Source organism: Cebus imitator, unplaced genomic scaffold (assembly GCF_001604975.1).
Source record: "Cebus imitator isolate Cc_AM_T3 unplaced genomic scaffold, Cebus_imitator-1.0 Scaffold76, whole genome shotgun sequence".
NCBI classification, from domain to species: Eukaryota; Metazoa; Chordata; class Mammalia; order Primates; family Cebidae; genus Cebus; species Cebus imitator.
Genome location: NW_016107391.1, coordinates 9,663,375 through 9,687,248, shown reverse-complemented (window position 1 = coordinate 9,687,248; position 23,874 = coordinate 9,663,375). Strand labels below are relative to the sequence as shown.

General features: G+C 37.9%; 1 protein-coding gene across 1 annotated transcript in view; it reads left to right on the top strand.

Moving 5' to 3' along the window:
- RAD50 (RAD50 double strand break repair protein) overlaps nt 1-23,874 on the top strand; it is an 89,924-nt gene that overhangs the window by 32,907 nt on the left and 33,143 nt on the right. Inside the window, exons 6-19 of the mRNA XM_017532451.2 lie at nt 1,927-2,055; nt 2,299-2,464; nt 3,653-3,846; nt 4,600-4,806; nt 6,202-6,384; nt 6,846-7,003; nt 10,162-10,337; nt 10,859-11,096; nt 17,849-18,038; nt 19,061-19,187; nt 19,947-20,140; nt 22,701-22,811; nt 23,203-23,295; nt 23,370-23,483. Coding sequence (XP_017387940.1) covers nt 1,927-2,055; nt 2,299-2,464; nt 3,653-3,846; nt 4,600-4,806; nt 6,202-6,384; nt 6,846-7,003; nt 10,162-10,337; nt 10,859-11,096; nt 17,849-18,038; nt 19,061-19,187; nt 19,947-20,140; nt 22,701-22,811; nt 23,203-23,295; nt 23,370-23,483 — 2,280 coding nt within the window. The remainder of the gene's footprint in view (nt 1-1,926; nt 2,056-2,298; nt 2,465-3,652; nt 3,847-4,599; nt 4,807-6,201; nt 6,385-6,845; nt 7,004-10,161; nt 10,338-10,858; nt 11,097-17,848; nt 18,039-19,060; nt 19,188-19,946; nt 20,141-22,700; nt 22,812-23,202; nt 23,296-23,369; nt 23,484-23,874) is intronic.

Sequence of the window (23,874 nt, the reverse complement as noted above, 5' to 3'; positions counted from 1 at the left end):
GTTTTTAGACAGGGTGTCTGTCACTCTTTCACCCAGGCCTGAGTGCAATGGTGCAATCTTGGCTCGCTGCAGCCTCTGCCTCCCAGGCTCAAGTGATCCTTCCATCTCAGCCTCCTGAGTAGCTGGGACTAGAGGCACACACCACCACACCCGGCTAATGTTTTTTGATTTTTTTGTAGAAGCAAGGTCTCACCAGGGCTCAAGTGATCCACCTGCCTCAGTGTCCCAAAGTGTTGAGATTATAGGTGTGAGCTACAGCGCCAGTCAGAGAGTTCTATGTTCTGGATACAAGCCCTTTATCAGATACTTATTTTGCAGATATTTTCTTATCTGCCTTTCAGAGGACAGGCATTTTAAATTCTGATGGGGTACAGTTTATCAACTTTTTTCTCTTATGGTTTATGTTTTTCGTTTCATATTTAGAGAAGTCTGACGCAGTGTCACAAAAATATTCATCAGTGTTTTCCTCTAAAAGTTATATAGTTCGGGTTCTTAAAATTAAGTATATGCTTCATATCAGATTCTTAATGTGACATAAGGTAAATGCTGATGTTTACTTTCTCACATTTAAATGTCCACTTCTAGCATCCACAGTCTAGTAGTGATACACTGCCTCCTAATCTTATCATTATCATCTTATCTCCCAATCTTAACTATATGATTTTCTACAAGTCAGTTAAGTTGTTTGAGTCTCCTGCTTAGTATATAGTTTTGTGAGGATTAGAGAGAATTTATAGCAGCATCTAATACAATATTTAGAACATAGCAGGCCTTCAATCAGTGATACCTGTGACTGTTGTTCTTGGTAAAATTATTTATTCCAAATCTCTCTTTTATTTAGCTAACATTGAACACCTATTGCATGTTCTGGGGATACCTTAGGGAACAAAGTAAACAAAATTCTTGTTTTTAAGCCATTTACATTCATATACAAATCCTAAGGTATACTATTAGTATAATTTTAATAAACTGTTTTAAAGTTGAGGATGCATTTTGGTGCAGTTATGAAAGTTTGCAATTGCTAGCTAAGCATTCCAGTAACTTAATATGTTAGTTTAAAATTAGGTTCTCCTGGGCATGGTGGTACATACTTATAGTCTCAGCTACTTGGAGGCTGAGGTGGGAGGAACACTTGAGCCCAGGAGTTCAAGTTGTATTACACTGTTATTGTAACTGTGAATAGCCACTGCACTCCAGTCAGGGCAACAATGCAAGACCCTGTCTCTGCATTTAAAATAATAATAAAATTAGGTTCTAAAAATGTCTTAGAAGAAGAGTTGATCAGCTTTGGAATCATAGAGGCAAATACTGAAAGAATATCCCTAGCATCAACCAGTAAGAGAATGCCCCGAACCAGATCCCAGTATTCCTAGGAGATGAGGCAACCAGCTCTCTCTGGAAGCTAGCCTCAGAGCAGGTCACTGAGCTCATTTGTTGTACTTTACTTGCTCAGAGTCCTCTGTGGTTGAGCAAGCTTTGGATTAAAGTATACTCTTTATGTAAATTTACCTACAGGCTCAGAGTACACTGGTAACTCACTATGAGTTTCTAGCCCTCTCAGTAGTACTGACTTAAAAAAAAATACATTAAATAGTTACATTCTTAAAATGTGCGCTTTACATATTGTAACTCTAAATGCCCAATGAATGAATGACTTTTGTGGGACATGTTGAGGACAGGGCGTGGTGTTTGGAGTTAGAATTGTAATTTAAATTCCTGCTTCTGTCTACTAGCTGTGAGGACTTGGACAAGTTACTTAATGTCTCTGAGCTTCAGTTTTTCTAGGCCTGCTTTACAGTGTTATTGTTAGCATTAAATGAGATCACTTTTACTACATGCCTGGACCTGGAGTATCTTATTTGTCTTCATCTATCAGGCATGTAAGCTATAGTGAGTTTTATTTATGTAGTGTTTCTTTATTTTCAGAATCGTCTAAAAGAAATTGAACATAATCTCTCTAAAATAATGAGACTTGACAATGAAATTAAAGCCTTGGAGAGCCGAAAGAAGCAAATGGAGAAAGATAATAGTGAACTGGAACAGAAAATGGAAAAGGTTTGTGGTGGTAGAATTTTGTTCTACTTCAGAATTTTGGGATTAATGTAATGAATTTTATCTGAATCCATTTTGCCATCCACGTTGGGAAAAAAACAAATACAGATCTTGATCTTTGTATTACTTCTATGTATATGTTAAAATGAAGGGTATAGAATAAGGTTTGGTTCATATTTCGTACCTCAGAGTGATCCTATTTTCTTATGTTTGTACATTAAAGCTTTTTATTTTGGTGTTACACAGGTTTTTCAAGGGACTGATGAGCAACTAAATGACTTATATCACAATCACCAGAGGACAGTAAGGGAGAAAGAAAGGAAGTTGGTAGACTGTCAGCGTGAACTGGAAAAATTAAATAAAGAATCTAGGCTTCTCAATCAAGAAAAATCAGAGCTGCTTGTTGAACAGGGTAGGACAGAATTTTTATTTGGTCTGTTTTCCTACTATCATATTTTACATTTTCTGTATGAATGAAGAATCTCCAAGAACTTACGCTGACTGAAAAGCCAATCTTAAAAGGTTATACACAGTATGTTTCCATTTATATAACACTATTGTAATGTCAGAATTTTAGAAATAGTGGAGAAATGAGTGGTTGCCAGGGAGACTGGGTAAAAGAAGGGTCAGGAGGGAGATGGGTATGGTTATGATTAGAACAAAGAGAGGGTTCTTATAGTGTTGGAACTATTCAGTAACTTGACTGCCATAGTGGATATATGAATCTTCACAGGTAATGAAATCATATAGAACTTAATACATACACATACACAGGGATACAAATAAAATAGGAGAAATTTGAATAAGATTGATGAATTACATCAACATCAATATCCTGGTTGTGATATTATATTGAAGTTTTGCAGAATGTTATCATTGGGGAAAACTGTGCAAAATGTATAAGAGATCACACTACATTTTTTTTTTTTTTTTGAAATGGGGTCTCCCTCTGTCACCCCGGCTGGAGTGCAGTGGTGTGACCTTGGCTCACTGCAACATACGCCTCTCAGGTTCAAGTGATTCTCCCGCCTTAGCCTTCTGAGTAGCTGAGATTACAGGCGCGCGCCACCACAGCTCGGCTAATTTTTGTATTTTTGGTAGAGATGGGGTTTCACCATATTGGTCAGGCTAGTCTCAAACTCCCAACCTCAAGTGATCCTCCTGCCTTGGCCTCTCAAAGTGCTGGCATTACAGGCATGAGCCACCATTCACACCTGTAATCCCAGCGCTTTGGGAGGCCGAGGCGGGCAGATCACAAGATCAAGAGATCAAGACCGTCCTGGCCAACATGGTGAAACCCCATCTCTACTAAAAATTAGCCAGGTGTGGTGGCATGTGCCTGTAGTCCCAGCTACTCGGAAGGCTGAGGCGGAAGAATCACTTGAACCCAGGAAGCAGAGGTTGCAGTGAGCAGAGATTGTGCTACTCTGCTCCAGCCTGGACAGAGCAAGACTCCGTCTCAAAAACAAAACAACAACAAAAAAAAACAGACGTGAGCCACCATACCTGGCCTGCATTATTTTTTATAACTTGTGAATCTACAACTATCTCAACTTTTTAAGCACCAGTTGAAAAAAAAATTATTGGATTTTTTTTAAAGGTCGTCTACAGCTACAAGCAGATCGCCATCAAGAGCATATCCGAGCTAGAGATTCATTAATTCAGTCTTTGGCAACACAACTAGAATTGGATGGCTTTGAGCGTGGACCATTCAGTGAAAGACAGATTAAAAACTTTCACATCCTTGTGAAAGAGAGACAAGAAAGGGAAACAAAAACTGCCAACCAACTGATGGCAAGTATTTTGAAATACAGTGTTTGTTACTTTGTTTGCATCAGATTCTCTACTTGAATTGTTTTAATTTTTGGTTGGACCCTATTTTGGCATATTTTAGATTAGTGTTAGGATAGAATCTCCATGGCAGAAAAACCTTTATTGAAGCAAATGTTCTAAAGTGTATAAGAATACAAATATGAAGAAAATGTAGACCTACATTTTTTATTTGGTTTTAAGTAAAAATTTTTTGAAAGCTAATTGCAAAGAAAGCATTTGCTCACAGTTAATGATTATCTCTGGGTAATGGTTTTGACAGTTGTTAAACTATAGTCTTGTACCACATGTTTTGGTTGGTGATGGACCACATATTTGACATTGGTCCAGTAAAATTATAATATTGTATTTCACTGTATGTTTTCTGTGTTTAGATATGTTTAGATAGGTAAATATTTATCATCGTGTTACAATTGCCAGAGTATTCAGCACAGCCATACGCTGTATAGGTTTGTAGCCTGGAAACAATAGGCTTATACCATATAGTCTATGTGTAGTAAGCTATACCATGTAGGCTTATGTAAACACATTCTGATATTCACACAATGATAAAATTGCCCAATGATGCATTCTTGGAATATATCCCTGCTGAGCAATGCATGACTGTACTTTTTAATATTTTGTATTCAGTGTACATATATTCCTTTTGCAATTAAAAACCTTTTTCTTAAATTGTTTATTAAATTGTTAATGCTCATTCTTTACATATATATTTAGAATGACTTTGTAGAAAAAGAGACTCTGAAACAAAAACAGATAGATGAGATAAGAGATAAGAAAACTGGACTGGGAAGAATAATTGAGTTAAAATCAGAAATCCTAAGTAAGAAGCAGAATGAGCTAAAAAACGTGAAGTATGAATTACAGCAGTTGGAAGGATCTTCAGACCGGATTCTTGAACTGGACCAGGAGCTCATAAAAGCTGTAAGATATTGTTTGAATAATCTAATAATTTTAAGCTATAAGACATTTAGAAGTATTTTGTCTATTTTTAATCCTAAGATTATGGCATTTTAATAAAAACATCAACTTGTCTTGTTCTTATGTAAAATGGATTCATCTGAATATCTTGATCTTCTGAGTCTGGTTCTACAACCTGGTAGATTGAAAATTAGAATCACATAGGGAGCTTTAAAAGATACTGTTCTTAGACCTTAAAGCTTCAGACCTTCCAAATCAAAATCTCTGAGAGTGGCGCATAGAGATGTATGTTCAAAACACAACACAACTAGGTGATTCTTATGAGCACCTTGGTTAAGAACACTTACCAGGCCGGGCACAGTAGCTCACGCCTGTAATCCCAGCACTTTGGGAGGCCAAGATCACCTGAGGTCAGGAGTTCAAGATCAGCCTGGTCAACATGGTGAAACCCCTTCTCTACTAAAAATGCAAAAATTAGCTGGGCATGGTGGCGCATACCTGTAGTCCCAGCTACTTGGGAGTCTGAGGCAGGAGAATCACTTGAACCTGGGAGGCAGAGGTTGCAGTAAGCTGAGATCATGCCACTGAAGTCCAGTCTAAGTGACAGAGTGAGACTCCATCTCAAAAAAAGAAAAAAAAGAAAAAGCCAAACTTTTTAAAAAGCAAGTATTTTTTCTGTAAGTCACACACATTGTAATTCTATATGATTTTTGCTGTATTATTACTTTTTCTGTGGTAAAAGCTTTCTTAGCCAAACTTTTCAAGTATTTCCAAATTTTCTTTCTCACTTCTAGTCTGTTCTCTTTCTTCACATCTTTATCACCAAAGTAAGCATTCTAAAGCCTGGCAAATCTGATAAAACCAATCTTGATTATCTGTGTAAACATTTTTTTTGTTGTTTCCTAAGTCACCATTGTAGCATACATTTTTGTCAGTTTAGCATTTTATCACAGTGTTGTCTTGGGGTGAAGAGACACTGGTCGGGGACCACATCACACTATTTTTATAGTTTGTACATATCAGGCAATATGGTGAATTGCATGGGGACTTAATAAATATTTAATTGTTGACTGAGGACTTACTAATCTATATACATAGATATATGTTTCCTAATTTTTCACTAATTCTCACTTTTCTGTTTGGCCCTTCTAGGTTTACTTACTAATTCTCTACCATTATAACCTAGCAAGTTCACTTTAGTAAGATTTACCGTAAAGCATGTATAGTGCCTTGTGTTTTTTTCTCTTGTTGGATATAAAAAGTAATATTTCTGAAGAGTAGTTAATTTCTAATACACTTTGTCATTATTTTATTCTTGCACAAAATATATACACCTTTGTCATTTTAATTCTTACACAAAATAAATACACCTTTGCATTTATTTGAATTATTGACTAGGAACGTGATTTAAGCAAGGCTGAGAAAAACAGCAATGTAGAAACTCTAAAAATGGAAGTAATAAACCTTCAAAATGAAAAAGCAGACCTAGACAGGACCCTGCGTAAACTTGACCAGGAGATGGAGCAGTTAAACCATCATACAACAACACGAACCCAGATGGAGATGCTGACCAAAGACAAAGTATGATTTTTCTTTTTGTTCTAATTTTACTGCCTGGTATTTAAAATAGCTTACCTTGAATTCATAAGTTATAGACTATAAGGTATTAAGTTGGTATTTACTTCATATTTTAGAGGCTAAGTGAGCTTAGTACTCTATAAAATAGACTTTCAAGCTTAAAAGTTACTGTTTAATTACAAAAAGTTAATACAGAATTATATATATGTATATATATACACACACATACACATTGCTGTTAACTTTTAACATACAGAATTTTTAAAATTTTATATCTTTAGACATGGTACTCTAAGGGGCTAGAAAGGCCATCCCCACTTGAAGACTTTAAGAAATTTCATATTTTATTTTCATACTTTTATAGATTTAAGCTTAGAACTTTAGTCAATCTAGAATTTATTTTTGTTCTTGATGTAATGTGGAGACATTAGACTTTATTTTTAAAAGGTGTTTTGTACTTATAGGCTGACAAAGATGAACAAATCAGAAAAATAAAATCTAGGCACAGTGATGAATTAACCTCACTGTTGGGATATTTTCCCAACAAAAAACAGCTTGAAGACTGGCTACATAGCAAATCAAAAGAAATTAATCAGACCAGGGACAGACTTGCCAAGTTGAAGTAAGTTGCAATATTTGGAGATGCAATAAAAATCTCTTATTTCATGCTTACTTGTTTAAATGTTTTAAAAGCATTTATTGTCATGAAATGGTATGTTTTATTGATAGACTTTAGTTCTTGTATATAAGGAGACTTCAGAAAGTTCATGGAAAAATGAAATTAAAAGATAAAAATGAAAAATAATAAGCTGTATTTCTCAACATAAGCTCCATTAAATTCAGGACACTTCTAAGTGATGATAGCAGCCATTTAGTTCAGTTCTGAAGAACTGAGGGTCCTGGGAATTTAACCATGTTGGTGTCATCTTTTTTACTTTATTAGCATAAAAATGAGTGCCTTTCGAAGATTTTTTAAGATTAAGAAACTAGAAGACAGGAGGAGCCAAATCAGGACTGTAAGGTGGATGCCTAATGATTTCCCATAGAAACTCTTGCAAATGGCCTTTGTTTGATGAGAAGAATGAGTAGGAACATTGTTGTGGTGGAGAAGGACTCTCTGGTGAAGCTTTCCTGGGATTTTTCTGCTAATGCTTTAGCTAGCTTTCCTAGAACACTCTCATAATAAGCAGTTGTTCCATTCTTTGGCCCTCCAGAAAGTCAACAAGCAAAATGCCTTGAGCATCCCAAAAAACTATTGCCATGACCTTTGCTCTTGTCTGGACCACTTCAGCTTCTTGGTAGCCATTGCTTTTATTCTGCCTTGTCTTCAGGATTGTACTGGTAAAGCCACATTTCATCTTCTGTTGCAACTCTTTGAAGAGATGCTTCAGGATCTTGATCCCACTTGTTGAGACTCTCCATTGAAAGCTCTGCTATTATCTGCAGCTGATCTGGAAGTAGTGGTTTTGGCATCTATCAAGTACTCAACTTTAGTTTTTCAGTCAGAATTGTGTAACCTGAATCATTTGAGGTGTCTATGGTGTTGGCTATTGTTTCTGCTCTTAATCATTGATCTTCGGTTGGGGCATGAACAGGATGAAATCTTTCCTCACAAATTGATGTAGATAGTATGCCACTATGGGCTTCATCTTTAACATTGTCTTATCCCTTCTTAAACTGAGTTATCCATTTGTAAACTGCTGGTTTCTTTGGGGCATTGTCCTCATAAACTTTTTGTAAAGTATCAGTGATTTCACCATTCTTCCACCCACCCACGCCTCACCATAAATTTGATGTTTGTTCTTGTGTTAGCCAATTAGTTTTTGTTTTAGCTCTAACTGGGGCTCTTTTCAAACTAATGTCTTAGCCTTGTTAGTGCCTCAAACTGGATCCTATTCAGACATGTTATAACAAATTAGAATGAGTGTTTTTCAGTGCAAAACCGTTTGAACTTTATGTATAGTTTTTTCATAATACACATTTTTCCATGAACATTTTGAAGACCCCTCATATTTCACAAATTAAGTAAAATGGTAATGGATAGTAATTTGTGCCTCCTGTCCCTTGAAAATTGGTAGACCCATGAAGATTAAAATGTAAAAATTATCTTTTCATTTCTATGAGTAATCTATTATAAAAAGTGATCCTGTTTCTCAGATGTTAACCTTGGGTGGTGGTTGAATAAGAGGGTCTAAAATTCCACACAGATTTTTGAGGAAAATAGTGGACTTGGCTTTGGTGACATTTAATCTGTGTTTCCTGTGGAAGTGTCTGTGAGGGAATAGATTATTGGAGTTTGAAATTCAGGAGATTGGAGTTGTTGCTATGTAAAGCATATTCAAAGTCGTTAGCATGTCACCTTGACAAGAGTTATGCAAGAGAAGAAAGGGTTACAGTTAGATTCCCGGGAAGCACCAACATTTAAAATGTTAGCAGGCCAAGGAAGAGGAGCAAGTGAAGGAATCTGGGATGTGCCCTGGGAACCAGGGTGAGAGCCAGATAGTGGTGGTATCTGGGAGCCTTGGGAAAATACTCTTCAAGGAGAAGGTCAACAGTGTTTGGTGCTACCTAGAGGTAGAGTAAGATGAAAACTGTACTTGGCAATTAGGTCACTGGTGATCTTGATGAGAAGTTCTCAGTAGAGTCTAGGATAATGAAAGTATCATTTGTATTCGTTACTTTTTCCCAAAATTTTATGGTGACTCATGATGGGTAGTCATGATGAAGAAGTATGTGTGCAGTCACACACATTTATCTGAAACAAATTTCTGAAAGTAGTACGTGTGCATATAGTCTACTCCAGTATATTACAATCTGTTTTGTTTCATTTAAAAAAATATGCTGAATACAATACATTAAATTAATTACATGGCTAGCTAGTGCGTCAAAACCTGCAAATTGAAAAACCCTGTTATGTATGAATACTAAGGTTGGCTAGAATGATGTTTAAGAGTTAAAGTGGAGGCTGGGTGCAGTGGCTCATGCCTGTAATCTTAGCACTTTGGGAGGCCGAGGCAGATGGATCACCTGGGGTCAGGAGTTTGAGACCAGCCTGGCCAACATGATGAAACCCCATCTCTACTAAAAATACAAAAATTATCTGGGTGTAGTGGTGCATGCCTGTAGTCCCAGCTGCCCAGGAGGCTGAGACAGAATTGTTGGATCCTGGGAGGCGAAGGCTGCAGTGAGCCGAGATCAAGTTAGAATGAGTTTATTTTACAATTGCCACTTCTCTCCAGCCTGGGTGACAGAGCAAAATTCCATCTCAAAAAAAAAAAGGGTTAAATTAAAGTGGAGATAAATTGTACTAGTAAGCAAAATCTTTGATGAATGAGAGGGAATGACTGATGAGGCGGCAAGTGGGTGACAGCAATAAGGAGGGGGAGGATACAGAAAAACAGTATTTACAGGAGAGTAAGGAAGTCGTATTTGTGAAAGGACTAAAGGGAATTAGGGGAATGTTCTCTGTTTTCTTCCTATCCAGTAGTCCCAGCAGGCATCTTGCTGAGGCTTAACCAGGGATCAAAGAACCCCCAGAAACCAGGCAGAATTCTGTGTACATTTTTCTGGGAGCAGGCCCATGAGCAGGATTGGCAGGTGAGTCAGTTTCCTAGGGGGAGAGTTAAGGCAGAAGCGGACTAGTCCCTCAACTTCCAAAAAAAATTATTTGGTCATATCAAATAATTGTTGGCAGAATTTGTCTTGTGTTTGCCTACTCAAACTTTCAAACTCATTTCTCCTGTTTTAAAATGAAAATCCCTATTTGTTTTTATTTTTTAGCAAGGAACTAGCTTCAGCTGAGCAGAATAAAAATCATATAAATAATGAACTAAAAAGGAAGGAAGAGCAGTTGTCCAGTTACGAAGACAAGCTGTTTGATGTTTGTGGTAGCCAGGATTTTGACAGTGATTTAGACAGGCTTAAAGAGGAAATTGAAAAATCATCAAAACAGCGAGGTAAGTTACCTACTTTATATTATCAGGATACTTTGACATCTTTGAATTTTCATTCACAGGTAACTGTTAAGGATGGGAAATTTAAAACCTGGTATGGAGCTAACTGGCTTAGATTTCAGTCCTGGCTCTGCAACTTACTCATTGTGTGACTTTAGGCAAGTTATTGAAACCTTCCTGTGTTTCATCTTTTGTAAAATGATGATACAACTACCCACCACCTTGTGGTATTGGAGAGTGAATGAGATTATAGTTGTAAAGCCCTTAGAATAGTGCCTGGCCCATAGAAAGCTCTCAGTAGACATTTTATTATACTTAAAATGTGTTACCAAAAAATATTTATACAAATCTGAATGTATTGTGCTCTTTAGAAGACAGCATCAGAATTTTAAGTATCAGGATTTTTATTTCTTTTATAATATGTTTATAAAGCAAGAATTATCTATTTATAGAAAAAGACCATATTGGCAATACTGTATTTTATGTTTTTCTCCTTGGTGATATAATTTATTTTCTTAAAACAGCCATGCTGGCCGGAGCCACAGCAGTTTACTCCCAATTCATTACTCAGCTAACAGATGAAAACCAGTCATGTTGTCCCGTTTGTCAGAGAGTTTTTCAGACAGAGGCTGAATTACAAGAAGTCATCAGTGATTTGCAGTCTAAGCTGCGGCTTGCTCCAGATAAACTCAAGTCAACAGAATCAGAGCTAAAGAAAAAGGAAAAGCGGCGTGATGAAATGCTGGGACTTGTGCCCATGAGGTAAGAATAGGGATTTACCTTCACTGAACATGTAGCAGCACACTGTAAAAGATGCCCATCTCATGCCTGGGCAGTTGGTAGGTACTCAGTAAGGACTCTGAGCTTCTGAGCTACTATGCCCTGTCTTATGTCATTTATATGATAAGAAGAGTCAATTATTTTGTTTAAAGGTAAGCTTATTTCTTTTCTTTTCTTTTTTTGTTTATGAGGCAGAGTGCCTGTGGCATGATCTAGGCTCATTGCAACCTCCACCTCCCAGGTTCAAGTGATTCCCATGCCTCAGCCTCCTGAGTAGCTGGGATTACAGGCATGCATCACCACGCCCAGCTAATTTTTGTAATTTTTAGTAGAGATGGGGTTTCACCACATTGGCCAGGCTGATCTCGAACTCCTGGCCTCGCAAAGTGCTGGGATCATAGTCATGAGCACCGTGCATGGCCGGTAAGCTTATTTCTTAAACTATGAGGTAGTTTTTTTGTTCTTTTGTATGTTTGTTTAATTCCCAAGACTTAGCTTGCGGATGTAGATTTTGACAGATTTAGGACTGTTTGTTGATATGTCACTTTCTGAACCCAGCAAAATAATTTAAGTACTGAAAAGTTCTCCCAAAAGACGGATTTTAAACTATATTTTTAATGTCTTTTCCACTTTCAGAAAGAATGAATCATAGGTGATTTTCAGTTTATATTTTCCCTCACTTGTACAAGAAATTCATGTTATGTTCTGTTTACAAATAAAAGTCAAGTCAGGAAGTATGTGATGATTGCCTTAGTGTCTCCCAGAACATAGAGAACAAGGCTAGTCCCAGAGACCTAAGACATGACCCTCCAGGAGCTAATGGTCCCATTAAGGAGACAAGCTCTCAGAATTCATCATTTAGAAAGCTAGGCTTAATAAAATGCTTAAAAAAATGATTTAAACCAATGTGTTAGTTAAGACGGGAGAAGCCAATGGATACAGAAGGAGATAAGTATTTTGAAAATGAGGCAGGAAGAGGAATATAAGGCCTGGAAAGGGTTGTTCATCTCAACTGAGAGGGGACAGAAATCAGAACATGGTGCAAAGGGAAGAGGAATATGACCTATGCTGCAGTAGAAATGTTATCTGGGGGCTGGGGAATTACTTATAGGGATTGAGTCCTGTACATTGGGGAAATAGGGCTATATTATGTTCAGGCCTAGTTATAACTCCTTCTGATAGGTGATGAGGAGCCAACCTAAGGGATTCAATGAAAGATGTATTTTAGGAAAATGAATCTAATAGTTAATATATTGTCTGAAATAGACTGAGAAGAGCTCAGGAAGCAGAAAAACTAGGAGAGTGAAAGTGATTATCCTGGAGAACCAAGGAGTTGTTTCAGGAAAAGGAGAAAGAAAGGCCTAAGAAGATGGAGTTTGTGGCAGCTAACTTCTAAGATGGTCCCTAGTAATCTCTGCCTCTTGGTATTCATTCTCTTGTATAGTCCCCTCTCATGCCGTTGCAGGATTGGTCTGTATAACTGATAAAACAGGGCAGAAGGATAGCATGGCCTTTCCAACATTAGGTTATTTAAGGTACTGTGGCGGCTTCTGTGCTCGTCTCATATACGCATGTACCCTCACTCGTGTGTGCTGGCTCGCTCTCCCCCTCCTCCTCCCCTCTGTTACCCACTCTCTCTCCCATCTGAGAGAAGCTAGCTGCTATGTTCCAAGCAGCCCTCTGGAGAAGCCATATGGCAAGAACCTGAGGCCTTTGAGCAAGTGAGTTTGGAAGCAGACTTTGTAGCAGTCAAGCCTTAAGATGACTGCAGTCCTGGCCGACAGCTCGATTGCAACTTCATGCGAGACCCTGAGTCAAAAATGTATCTCCTGATCCTCATATCTCTGAGAAATAATAAGTGCTGTTATTTTAAGCTAAGTTTTGGGATACTTGGTTATGCAACAATAGTTAAGGAATAAAAGCATCAAGGATGAAAACCAGATTTATTGGGGCCACAGAGATGAGGAGACAGAGGCAGTAGTTTGAGAATAAAAAGGAAGGAGAGGAATAAGGTAGTATCTTGAAAAGAAAAAGATCAAATGAATAAAATTTGAAATTGGTAGAAAGTACACATAGAGGAAACGTGAGCTTAGTTGTGTGTTAGACTGTTATACAATAAGTGGCAGAAATTAACACGGTATTACTTTAGGACCCTAGCTGTCACAGTTCACCTTCTAAGAGTAAGGGGCATTGTTGTATCTCCACATTTCCTTGTATGTTGTAACTTTGATAACTATTTGCTGAATGAATGAGAACTGTAGTGTCTGTTCCAACTATTTATTGCTGTGTAACAAACCTCCTCAAAACTGTCTCATGATAATTAATTTTTCATGGTTCTGTGGTATGACTGGGCTCAGCTAGTGGGCTCTGACTTGGGGGGTCTTATGATTGCAGTCAGGTGTTGGCTGCAGTCATCTCAAAGCGTAACTGGGCTGGATGTTTTTGATGGCTCACATGGCTGACACTGATGCTGACTGACTGTTGTCTGGGAGCTTAGCTGGGGCTGTCAAACAGGACATCTTCATATGGCCTTTGCATGTGTCTTGGGCTTTTGGCAGCATAGTGACTGGGTTACTAAGCAGAGTATCCCAAGAGTAAGTATTCCAAGAACAGAAAGTAGAAGCTGCAAGTCCTTTAAGGCCTAGGACACTTCATTTTCTGTTGGTCAGAGTAGTCACAGAGACTGCCAAGATTCAGTGAAGGAGAACACTCTATCTCTTGATGGGAAGAGTATCGGTACTTACGGCGGACTTGAATCTGCATAACCTTATATCTGCAGCAGCTACTGTGTGTCATTCTGGTTACCTACAGAGTAGGTAGCCACACATTTGTATATTGTATATTTTAACTTTGATAACTATTTGCTAAATGAATGAGAACTGTAGTATCTATTCCTGTTATTTATTGCTGTGTAACAAACCTCCTCAAAACTGTCTCACAGTGATTAACTTTTCATGGTTTCATGGGATGACTGGGCCCAGCGAGGTTACGTACCTGGCTACGTTAGCCAGGTAAATGTCTGGTTACCACACATTTTAAGAGAACCTGAAGCTAGAAAAGGCCTAGAGGAAGCACTAAAAATGGACCAAGATGCTGGCAGGGCTGCTAAGTGAGGACACATGTGTGCGGAAACCATTTTCATAAAGGAACCAAAACTTGAAAACCCAAAGAGCAGGCAAATGATGAATCCCTGTTTGTTTAGCAGGCTCTAACGGAATGTCAGTGGGCCATCCTGGAAAGCTGGAGAAGGATGAGTTTGGGACAAATGAGAGAGGAAGTCTTCTTTCAGTAGTAGGAAATAACATTATAAAACACATATTTTTTTTTTTTTAAGTTTAAAAAAATCTACAAATGAAAGGTCAATAATGAATTAAGAGGACTTAATTTATTTAGAGACAGGATCTTGCTTCTGTCGCCCAGGCTGGAGTGTAGTGATGTGATTGATTATAGCTCACTGAAGCCTCTAACTCCTAGGCTTAAGCAATTCTCCTTCCTCTGCCTCCCAAAGTGCTAGGATTACAGGCATAAGCCACCATGCCCAACCAAGAGGACTTTTTTTTTTTTTTTTTTTTTTAAATATGGGGAAGCAATTGCCTAGGAGTGTAGTCAGGTTGATTTCTAATTTCAGCTCTGCTGGGTGACCTTAGGGATGTTACTTAACCCATCTGGGCCTTAGTATCCCCCACATAAAGTGAGGGGCTTGACTTACATGATCATTAAGCTTCCTTCCACCTCTGGTTAGGACACTACTCTCAGATATCCCCTGGGGTTACTTTCAGAGACATTGTGGAGGTCTATTTATGATAGTCACCTAAGTGGAAGGTTACTGGTATTGGTGAAGAGTGGTAAAGTGACAAGATTAAATTTATCTGTGTGCCATTTGCTTTTTTACCTTTAGAATATGCCCTTGATGGCCAGCACTACCATGAGAACTGTCTGTTCATGTAGCTAATATAGGCAGTCTGCTGGAGTGCAGGTATTACAGCAGTAAACAAAACAGACAAAGTCCCTGCCCTTATGGAGTTTATATCCCAGTAGGGAGGAAATGGATAACAAATAAGTAAATGTACACCAGGGAATGATCAGGGGCATTGAGAAAAATACAAGTTAAGGGAATAGGGAGTAGCTGAAGGGTGGTACGAGGAGACTTGATGAAGGTGGCATTGGAGTGGAAACTTGACAGAAGTGAGGGAGCCAGTCATGCAGTTGTCCAGAAGAAGAGTATTCCAGGCAGTACAAAATCTCTGAGACATATTTGACCTGAAGGTCCAAGGGAAAAGTTGTGGAAGATGAGCTCAGAGAGGTAGTAGGGAGCCGTTTCTTGCTTATCTTCTTTGGGAAAAATATTTTCATTTAAAGCCTCAAATTCACCAATACCTAATATGAAACTAACATCATGAATGAGATCTCAGCTGAAAATGTACCTGTTTATCATTTTGTCTAGTACTGACTCAGATTCATTTAATATAGCATCTCATTTAAATAACTCATTTAGTATTCCCTCCACCCATTTCTCCCAGAGGTTTTTTCAGTATCATATCTGTGTGGGTCTTTTTACACACAATCTCCTTAGAAAAGGTATGCTGTTCAAAAAATAGGTGAACTGAGTTTCTGAAGAAAAAAATTCCAAAGAGTAAATTTTAAATGTCTGTCTATAAAAAAAGATAGGTAAACAAGGTAATAGATATGTTAAGTCACCTTGATTTAATCATTGTACATTGTGTACATATATCAAAACATCACATCATACCCTATAAATGTATACAATTATGATTTATCTATTGAAATAATTTTTTAAAGCCTTGTGAACCTTAAGAAAAATTCTCTTGAAAATCAAAAATAAAATGTCATAAAAAAACAAACAAACCCAGAGCACCCTAATAGGTCTCACTAGTCCATTCTCTAGGGAAGTTTCTCTGCTTTTTCTTAGAACACTTCTTTTTGAGACAGAGTTTCGCTCTTGTTACCGAGGCTGGAGTGCAATGGCGCAATCTCAGCTGACTGCAACCTCCGCCTCTCTGGTTCAAGCGATTCTCTTGCCTCAGCCTCCCATATAGCTGGGATTACAGGCGACCTTCACCATGCCCAGCTAATTTTTTGTATTTTTAGTAGAGACAGGGTTTCACCATGTTGGCCAGGCTGGTCTTGAACTCCTGATCTGAGGTCGTCACCAGCCTCGGCCCATAGTGCTGGGATTACAGGCGTGAGCCACTGCACTTGGCCAGAATGCGTCTTTTAACATCTTATGTAATCATCAAAAAAGAGGGCACCAAAACCTGGACCATACTGATGAAAGATTTTGTGTGTATGAAAATGTAAAAATAGAGTTAAAATTGTATATATACCTATAGTTCTTCACAGAGATGTCCCCAGTTTAATAAATGCTTGGCCATCATTAGGCTGTCATAGCAGTGTCACTTTTTAGATATTGGGCACATTACTGATTTGTGACTACAGTGTTTAAGAGGTAACATTGGCATGGAATTACTCATAATCTGCATCCTTCATATTTATTATACTCATGTATGAAAGAAGAATACCTCCTATTTCTGTGGTATAAAAAACTATAGGTCTGTTGCCACAGGTTGGTTCAGGTTGGCATTCCTTGGTCATAGTTTGCATTATAAAAAAAATCATTAAGTAATAACAGTATTTAAGAGCTAACCCTCAAGTTTCTGGTTATTCTTTTAGTTTATTATAAGACTCCCATTAGAGACCAGTTTAATTTATTATACTGCTTTAACTTGCCATATTAATATAGTATAATTTTAAATAAGAACTTGGAATATTTCTGAAGTAAATTTTTTTAAAAGATTGATTACATTTTATTGCTTCAGAGGCATCAGCAAAAATTATTGTTAGTACCTGCCATAGAGGCAGTAATTTCATTAGCTAAAGTAGTGAGTACTAGTAAAAATGGGTTGACATTTTGTTCCTTAAACTTATGTAGCATTTGACTTAGTGTCTGGCTTCTTTCCTTTTTCCTTGTAATTAAAAAAAAAAATTATTTTGAAACAATTTTAGGCTTTTAGAAAAATTATAAAAATAGTAAAGATTATTTACATATATCCCTCACCTGGCTTCTCCTGATGTTAACAGTTTATGTACTGTATTATAATACAGTTATCAAAATCAGGATTAACGTTGGTATAATGCTACTAACTAAATTACAGACCCTATCGTATTTCAGCAGTTTTCCCACCAGTGCCTTTTCTGTTTCAGGGTTCCATGCAGGATCCCACATAGCATCTAGTTATCATTTCTCCTTAGGGTCCTGCAGTCTGTAACAATCTGTCTTTATCTTTCATGACCTTAACACTTACAGTGAATATGACCAGTTAATTAGTAGAATAGTTCTTAGTTTGACAAATACCACAGTAATAATTATTGCAAGCAAGATCTATCAGTAGATACTAAAATCAGTAGGCAGAAATTTGAGGAGAAACAAGATATTTACATAGTCTTAAGATTTCTCTCCTCAGATACTTATTAATTACAAAGAGCAAAATAGTAACTTTACAGTGGAGAAACCTGGCCGACACCACCTAAACCAAATGAATAAGGATTAACATCACCGGTAATAAGACATTGATAGCATAATTCTGTACCCACTGATATGATGCCCTGACAAGAACACAAAGTCACTTCTGTGGTATTCTTCCTAAAAATACATAACCTCAGTCTAACTGTGAGAAACATCAGATACTTTATTTTTAATTGTGTTTTCTATTAAGGCAAAGCGTAATTGATTTGAAGGAGAAGGAAATACCAGAATTAAGAAACAAACTGCAGAATGTCAATAGAGACATACAGCGCCTAAAGAACGACATAGAAGAACAAGAAACACTCTTGGGTACAATAATGCCTGAAGAAGAAAGTGCTAAAATGTGCCTGACAGATGTTACAATTATGGAGAGGTTCCAGGTAAGTTTATTGTAGTTTAAGGCAGAATAAAACTTGTTCCATGGTAGCTTGAATTTGAAGTGTGAGAGTTAAAAATAGTAGCTGGTATTCAGGTATAGGTTGTGTTTAGAATTCCCCATCCTGAATTTCAGATACCCTCAGGGAGCAAGTGCTTAGTTTACATCCCTGGGTTTAAATTTTTAAATTCATAAATATAAAAATTGAGACAATTCTTTTTGTTTTTCATTTTTAGTCACCTTCCTTTTGTTTACCTCATTTGAACTGCTAAGAATTAATTTCACTTTTATCCTATTAAACTTTGCTAAAATTGTATCTGGAAATGGTTTATAAGTAGATTTAAAAAATAAATGATAATAGCAATTTTTTTTTTTTTGAGACGGAATCTCACTCTGTCGCCCAGGCTGGAGTACAGTGGTGCAATCTTGGCTTACTGCGACCTCCACCTTCTGGGTTCAACCAATTCTCCTGCCTCAGCCTCCTGAGTAGCTGGGATTACAGGCACCCACCACACCTGGCTAATTTTTTTGTTTTGTATTTTTAGTAGAGATGTTTCACCATGTTGTTCAGACTGGTCTTGAACTCCTGACCTCGTGATCCACCTGCCTTGGCCTCCCAAAGTGCTAGGATTACAGGTGTGAGCCACTGCACCCATCCAATAGCAATTAATTTTTATTTGTTTATTTTTTAAACGGAGTCTAGCTCTGTCGTGAGGCTGGAGTGCAGGGGTGCAATCTCGGCTTACTGCAACCTCCGCCACCTGGGTTCAAGTGATTCTCCTGCCTCAAGCTTCCTGAGTATCTGGGATTACGGGCTGCCATGCCTGGCTAAGTTTTGTATTTTTAGTAGAGATGGGGTTTACCATGTTGGCCAGCCAGGATGGTCTCGATCTCCTGACCTTGTGATCCACTCACCTTGCCTTCCTAAAGTGCTAAGCCACCGCACCTGGCCATAGCAATTATTTTTTAAAGATTTTGAATAATCAATACGTTTATTAAAGGAAATAATTTTCTTATATTCTTAAGATGGAACTTAAAGATGTTGAAAGAAAAATCGCACAACAAGCAGCTAAGCTACAAGGAATAAACTTAGATCGAACTGTTCAGCAAGTAAACCAGGAAAAACAAGAAAAACAACACAAGTTAGATACAGGTAATATAGCATATGTCCTTATGTACCCATGAAGACTTTGACATTGCTAGCACATGCTTTTTACAGTAAATTGTGTAACTGTTACATGGACAAGGAAGTTCTTTCCAGAGCATTGTATATTCACTCTTTTTTTCTGAAAAGCATCACTTCTCTTTGTTCTGTTACTTTGCACAACAGATTTTGAATAGGAGAGTATCAAATGAGCTGTCATCGTCATCGTCATCTTTTTTTTAAGATGGAGTTTCACTCTTATTGCTCAGGCAGGAGTGCTGTGGTGCGATCTTGGCTCACTGCAATCTCCGCCTCCTGGGTTCAAGTGATTCTTCTGCCTCAGCCTCCTGAGTAGCTGGGAGTACAGGCACTTACCACCACACCTAGCTAATTTTTGTATTTTTTTTAATAGAGACGAGGTTTCACCGTGTTGGTCAGGCTGGTCTCGAACTCCTGACTTCAGATGATCCACCTGCCTCGGTCTCCCAAAGTGCTGGAATTACAAGCATGAGCCTCTGTGCCTGGCCATGAGCTGTATTCTTTCTCAATCATACCTGCTCTGTGAGCTTTCCCTGTGAGTGGCCAGAAGGGAACATCAAGCAGATTTGGGAGCTAGCAGGGTTCTTGTTATATTTTTGTTGCAGTGAGTGGGGCCCATGTAAACTCAGTATTTGTGGATTCCATAGACTGATAAAAATGGGAGGGATGATACAAATAGTATTTTCTATAACCTTACGTTAATTATCATGTTAATATGTTTTTGTGTAGTTTCTAGTAAGATTGAATTGAATCGTAAGCTTATACAGGACCAGCAGGAACAGATTCAGCATCTAAAAAGTACAACAAATGAGCTAAAATCTGAGAAACTTCAGATATCCACTAATTTGCAACGTCGTCAGCAATTGGAGGAGCAGACTGTGGAATTATCCACTGAAGTTCAGTCTTTGTACAGAGAGATAAAGGTAAGAATATCCATACATGTTTTTTTGTAAAATTAATTTATTTTTTGATTTTTATGTTATTTTTATTTTTTGAGACAGAGTCTCACTTGTCTCCCAGGCTGGAGTGCAGTAGCACAATCTTAGCTCATTGCAACCTCCATCTCCTGGGTTCAAGCAATTCTCCTACCTCAGCCTTCCGAGTAGCTGGGATTACAGGCGTGCGCCACCATGCCTGCCTAATTTTTGCACTTTAAGTAAAGATGGGATTTTGCCATTGGCCAGGCTGGTCTTGAACTCCTGACCTCAGATGATCTGCCTACCTTGGCCTGGCAAAGTGCTGGGATTACAGGTGTGAGCCGCCACACCCGGCCTTATTCTTATTTTTTAGAGATAGAGTCTTGCTCTGTCTCCCAAGCTGGAGTGCAGTGGCACAGTCACAGCTTACTGCAGCCTCGACCTCCTGGCCTCAACCAATCCTCCTGCATCAGCCTCTCAAGTAGGTGGGACTACAGGCACACCCCAACCATGCCAGGCTAATTTTAAAATTATTTGTAGAGACAGGGTCTCACTATGTTGTTCAGGCTGGTCTTGAACTCTTGGCCTCAAGCAATGCAGCCTTGGCCTCCCAAAATTACAGGCATACATCACCTCACGCAGCCTATGTTTGTTTTTAAAACTAAAATATATGAAATGCTCTTTGTTAGTGTAATGACCAGAACTATAGCTATTGTGAGGTTCAAATGAAAATGGCATAATAATTCTTTGTGTGGTTCCTAAGTAATAGAACTTGTACTAATAAGTAAAGATTTCTGGAAGAAGGAGTTTGCCATAATAAGGAAGAACTGGCTGCCTGGTTAAGTAGTGAATGTTATTGGAGGTGGTCAGGTGGTGGTTGATTAACTCTGTATAAGGATTCCTGCTGGTTTGTCTTGTCTACAGATCCTTTATCTATGGCAGACACTCTCAGTGATAGCACTCTTTCCATTTGATTCCAGATGTGGTCTCAGAATCCTTATCAATACAGTGAGCAGGCACTCGGTTGCCCCTGGAATGCATTTGACTTACCTCATATAGATTAATCACATCTAAGAGTAAACCAGTTATAAACAGTTTTAGAAACAATCTTACCTAGGTTTACATAATTATGTATACTCATTCAATAAGCACTAAGTATATTATGGAATCATTACTATACATTTTTATTTCTTAAATTATTCTGGATGACAATACCAGAGGCTCAGAATATGACATAAAATAGTACTGCTTGGATGTTTATAATTTTTTGCTGTTTATAAAGCACTTGGACATTAAACCATCCAGTGCCTCAGCAACCCTATTAAGATGATGACAAAATCTCTTTATAGAAAAAGAAATTGAGATTTATAAATGTCCCATGAGTGCCTAAGTTCATGTAGCTAATAGGAAGCGGAGTTGATTTTCAGATAGATCTTCTGATAGTGAAGGCATTTGACTTCCTAATACACCATACCACTTCCCAGTATGATAAAACAGACCTATATTGAAGTAATAATAATTGTATCCACATCTGTCGATTCACTCAATACTTCAGAATCTTAAAGTGCTTGAGGATCATTGTTTTGAACTGTGGTTATCATATAACTATGTTGTATAGTGTTACAAGGCTAAATAATGGGGACCTCTGTTTGGCAAAATAGTTAATTACTTGAAAGCCCCCTTCCTTCCAGAATAGATGAGGAGACACCAATATTAGTGTAACAGTATGCTTTTATTACCATTAAATATCTGCATATCCTTATCAGGCTAAGCCTAAGAACAAAAGTGTTTTTACCATCATATTTTTATCTCTAAAAGAAGAGTCCGGACTGAATGAGCTTTCCTATTCTTTGATCATGCAGAAGTGTCATGAGCTATAAAATCATGAAAACTCATACTTAAAGCCACACGCTAATATAATTGGGAGCACACAGCCTAGATTAAGATTAACATTAGTGATTGAGGCAGGATAGCATGCGTAGTGGTTAAGAGGGTGAACTCTGGAGCTGGACTGGTTTAATATCTTGACTGTTTCATTTATGGGCTGTTGTGACCCTGGACAAGTCATTCTTTGTATCTGTTTGCTTGTTTGAAATATAGGGCTGAAAATAATGGTTCTTTCCTCATAGGGTCATTGAAAGGAGCAAATGAGTTGACTTTTACAGCCTGGCACATAGAAAGTGCTTTTATTAAGACTGTGAAGTCTGACACCTAAAATAAGATAATGGAATATTATATAAGACTTCATCGCGGGCCGGGCGCGGTGGCTCACGCCTATAATCCCAGCACTTTGGGAGGCCGAGGCGGGTGGATCACGAGGTCAAGAGATCAAGACCGTCCTGGTCAACATGGTGAAACCCCGTCTCTACCAAAAATACAAAAATTAGCTGGGCATGCTGGCGCGTGCCTGTAATCCCAGCTACTCGGCAGGCTGAGGCAGGAGAATGGCTTGAGCCCAGGAGGCGGAGGTTGCGCTGAGCCGAGATCGCGCCATTGCACTCCAGCCTGGGTAACAAGAGCGAAACTCTGTCTCAAAAAAAAGACTTCATCTTTTTTATATTTTTAGGATGCTAAAGAGCAGGTAAGCCCTTTGGAAACAACATTGGAAAAGTTCCAGCAAGAAAAAGAAGAATTAATCGACAAAAAAAATACAAGCAACAAAATAGCACAGGATAAAGTAAGATTTCATTTATATATTTACTTATCAAATATCTATATTAAAGTTATGTTTGTAGCATTATGTTGGACACTATTATTTTACCTGAAATTAAATAGCATGATAAATAGTATTTTCAGTTTCATGGTATACTTTTTACATTAGAAATTCTTGTTAGAACAAGGATTAGACATAAATTATTTTGCTGCTTGATCTAAAATAGAAATTAAGAATTGAGACTAATTCATTCATTCCTATGGGTGATAAAGGGACTTGTCTGAGATCATAAAATTCGGTAGTGGTGGAAACTGGAACCCAAGGTTCATAACTTCAAAGCCGGTGTTTTACTAAGCTCTTCTGTTACATGCCCTTAAGTACAACCAGTGTAAATTTAATAAATATTTTTCTACAGCTGAATGATATTAAAGAGAAGGTTAAAAATATTCATGGTTATATGAAAGACATTGAAAATTATATTCAAGATGGGAAAGACGACTATAAGAAGGTAATTTAAAACTTAAAAATATTTATTTGATTATATTTTTATTTCATGTGCTTAAAGAATTTTCTTTTTCGTAGCAAAAAGAAACTGAACTTAATAAAGTAATAGCTCAGCTAAGTGAATGCGAGAAACACAAAGAAAAGATAAATGAAGATATGCGAATCATGAGACAAGATATTGATACGCAGAAGGTAGGTCTGTTTTGCTTATGGTATCACTTACACCTACGACATTTATGACATTCTTTTCTATAGTTTTATTTTCAATAGAAGAGCCATTGAATAGAAATGCAAAAAGTAAAGAGGCCAAGCGTGGTGGCTCATACCTGTAATCCCAGCACTTTGGGAGGCCGGGGTGGGTGGATCTGTTGAGGCCAGGAGTTTGAGACCAACCTGGCCAACACGGTGAAACCCTGTCTCTACTAAAAGTACAAAAATTAGCTGGCCAGCGCACACCTACCTGTAGTCCCATTACTTGGGAGGCTGAGGCATGAGAATCACTTGAACCTGGGAGGCAGAAGTTGCAGTGATCCGCGATTGCAGCACTGTACTCTAGTTTGGGCGACAGAGTGAGACTTTGTCT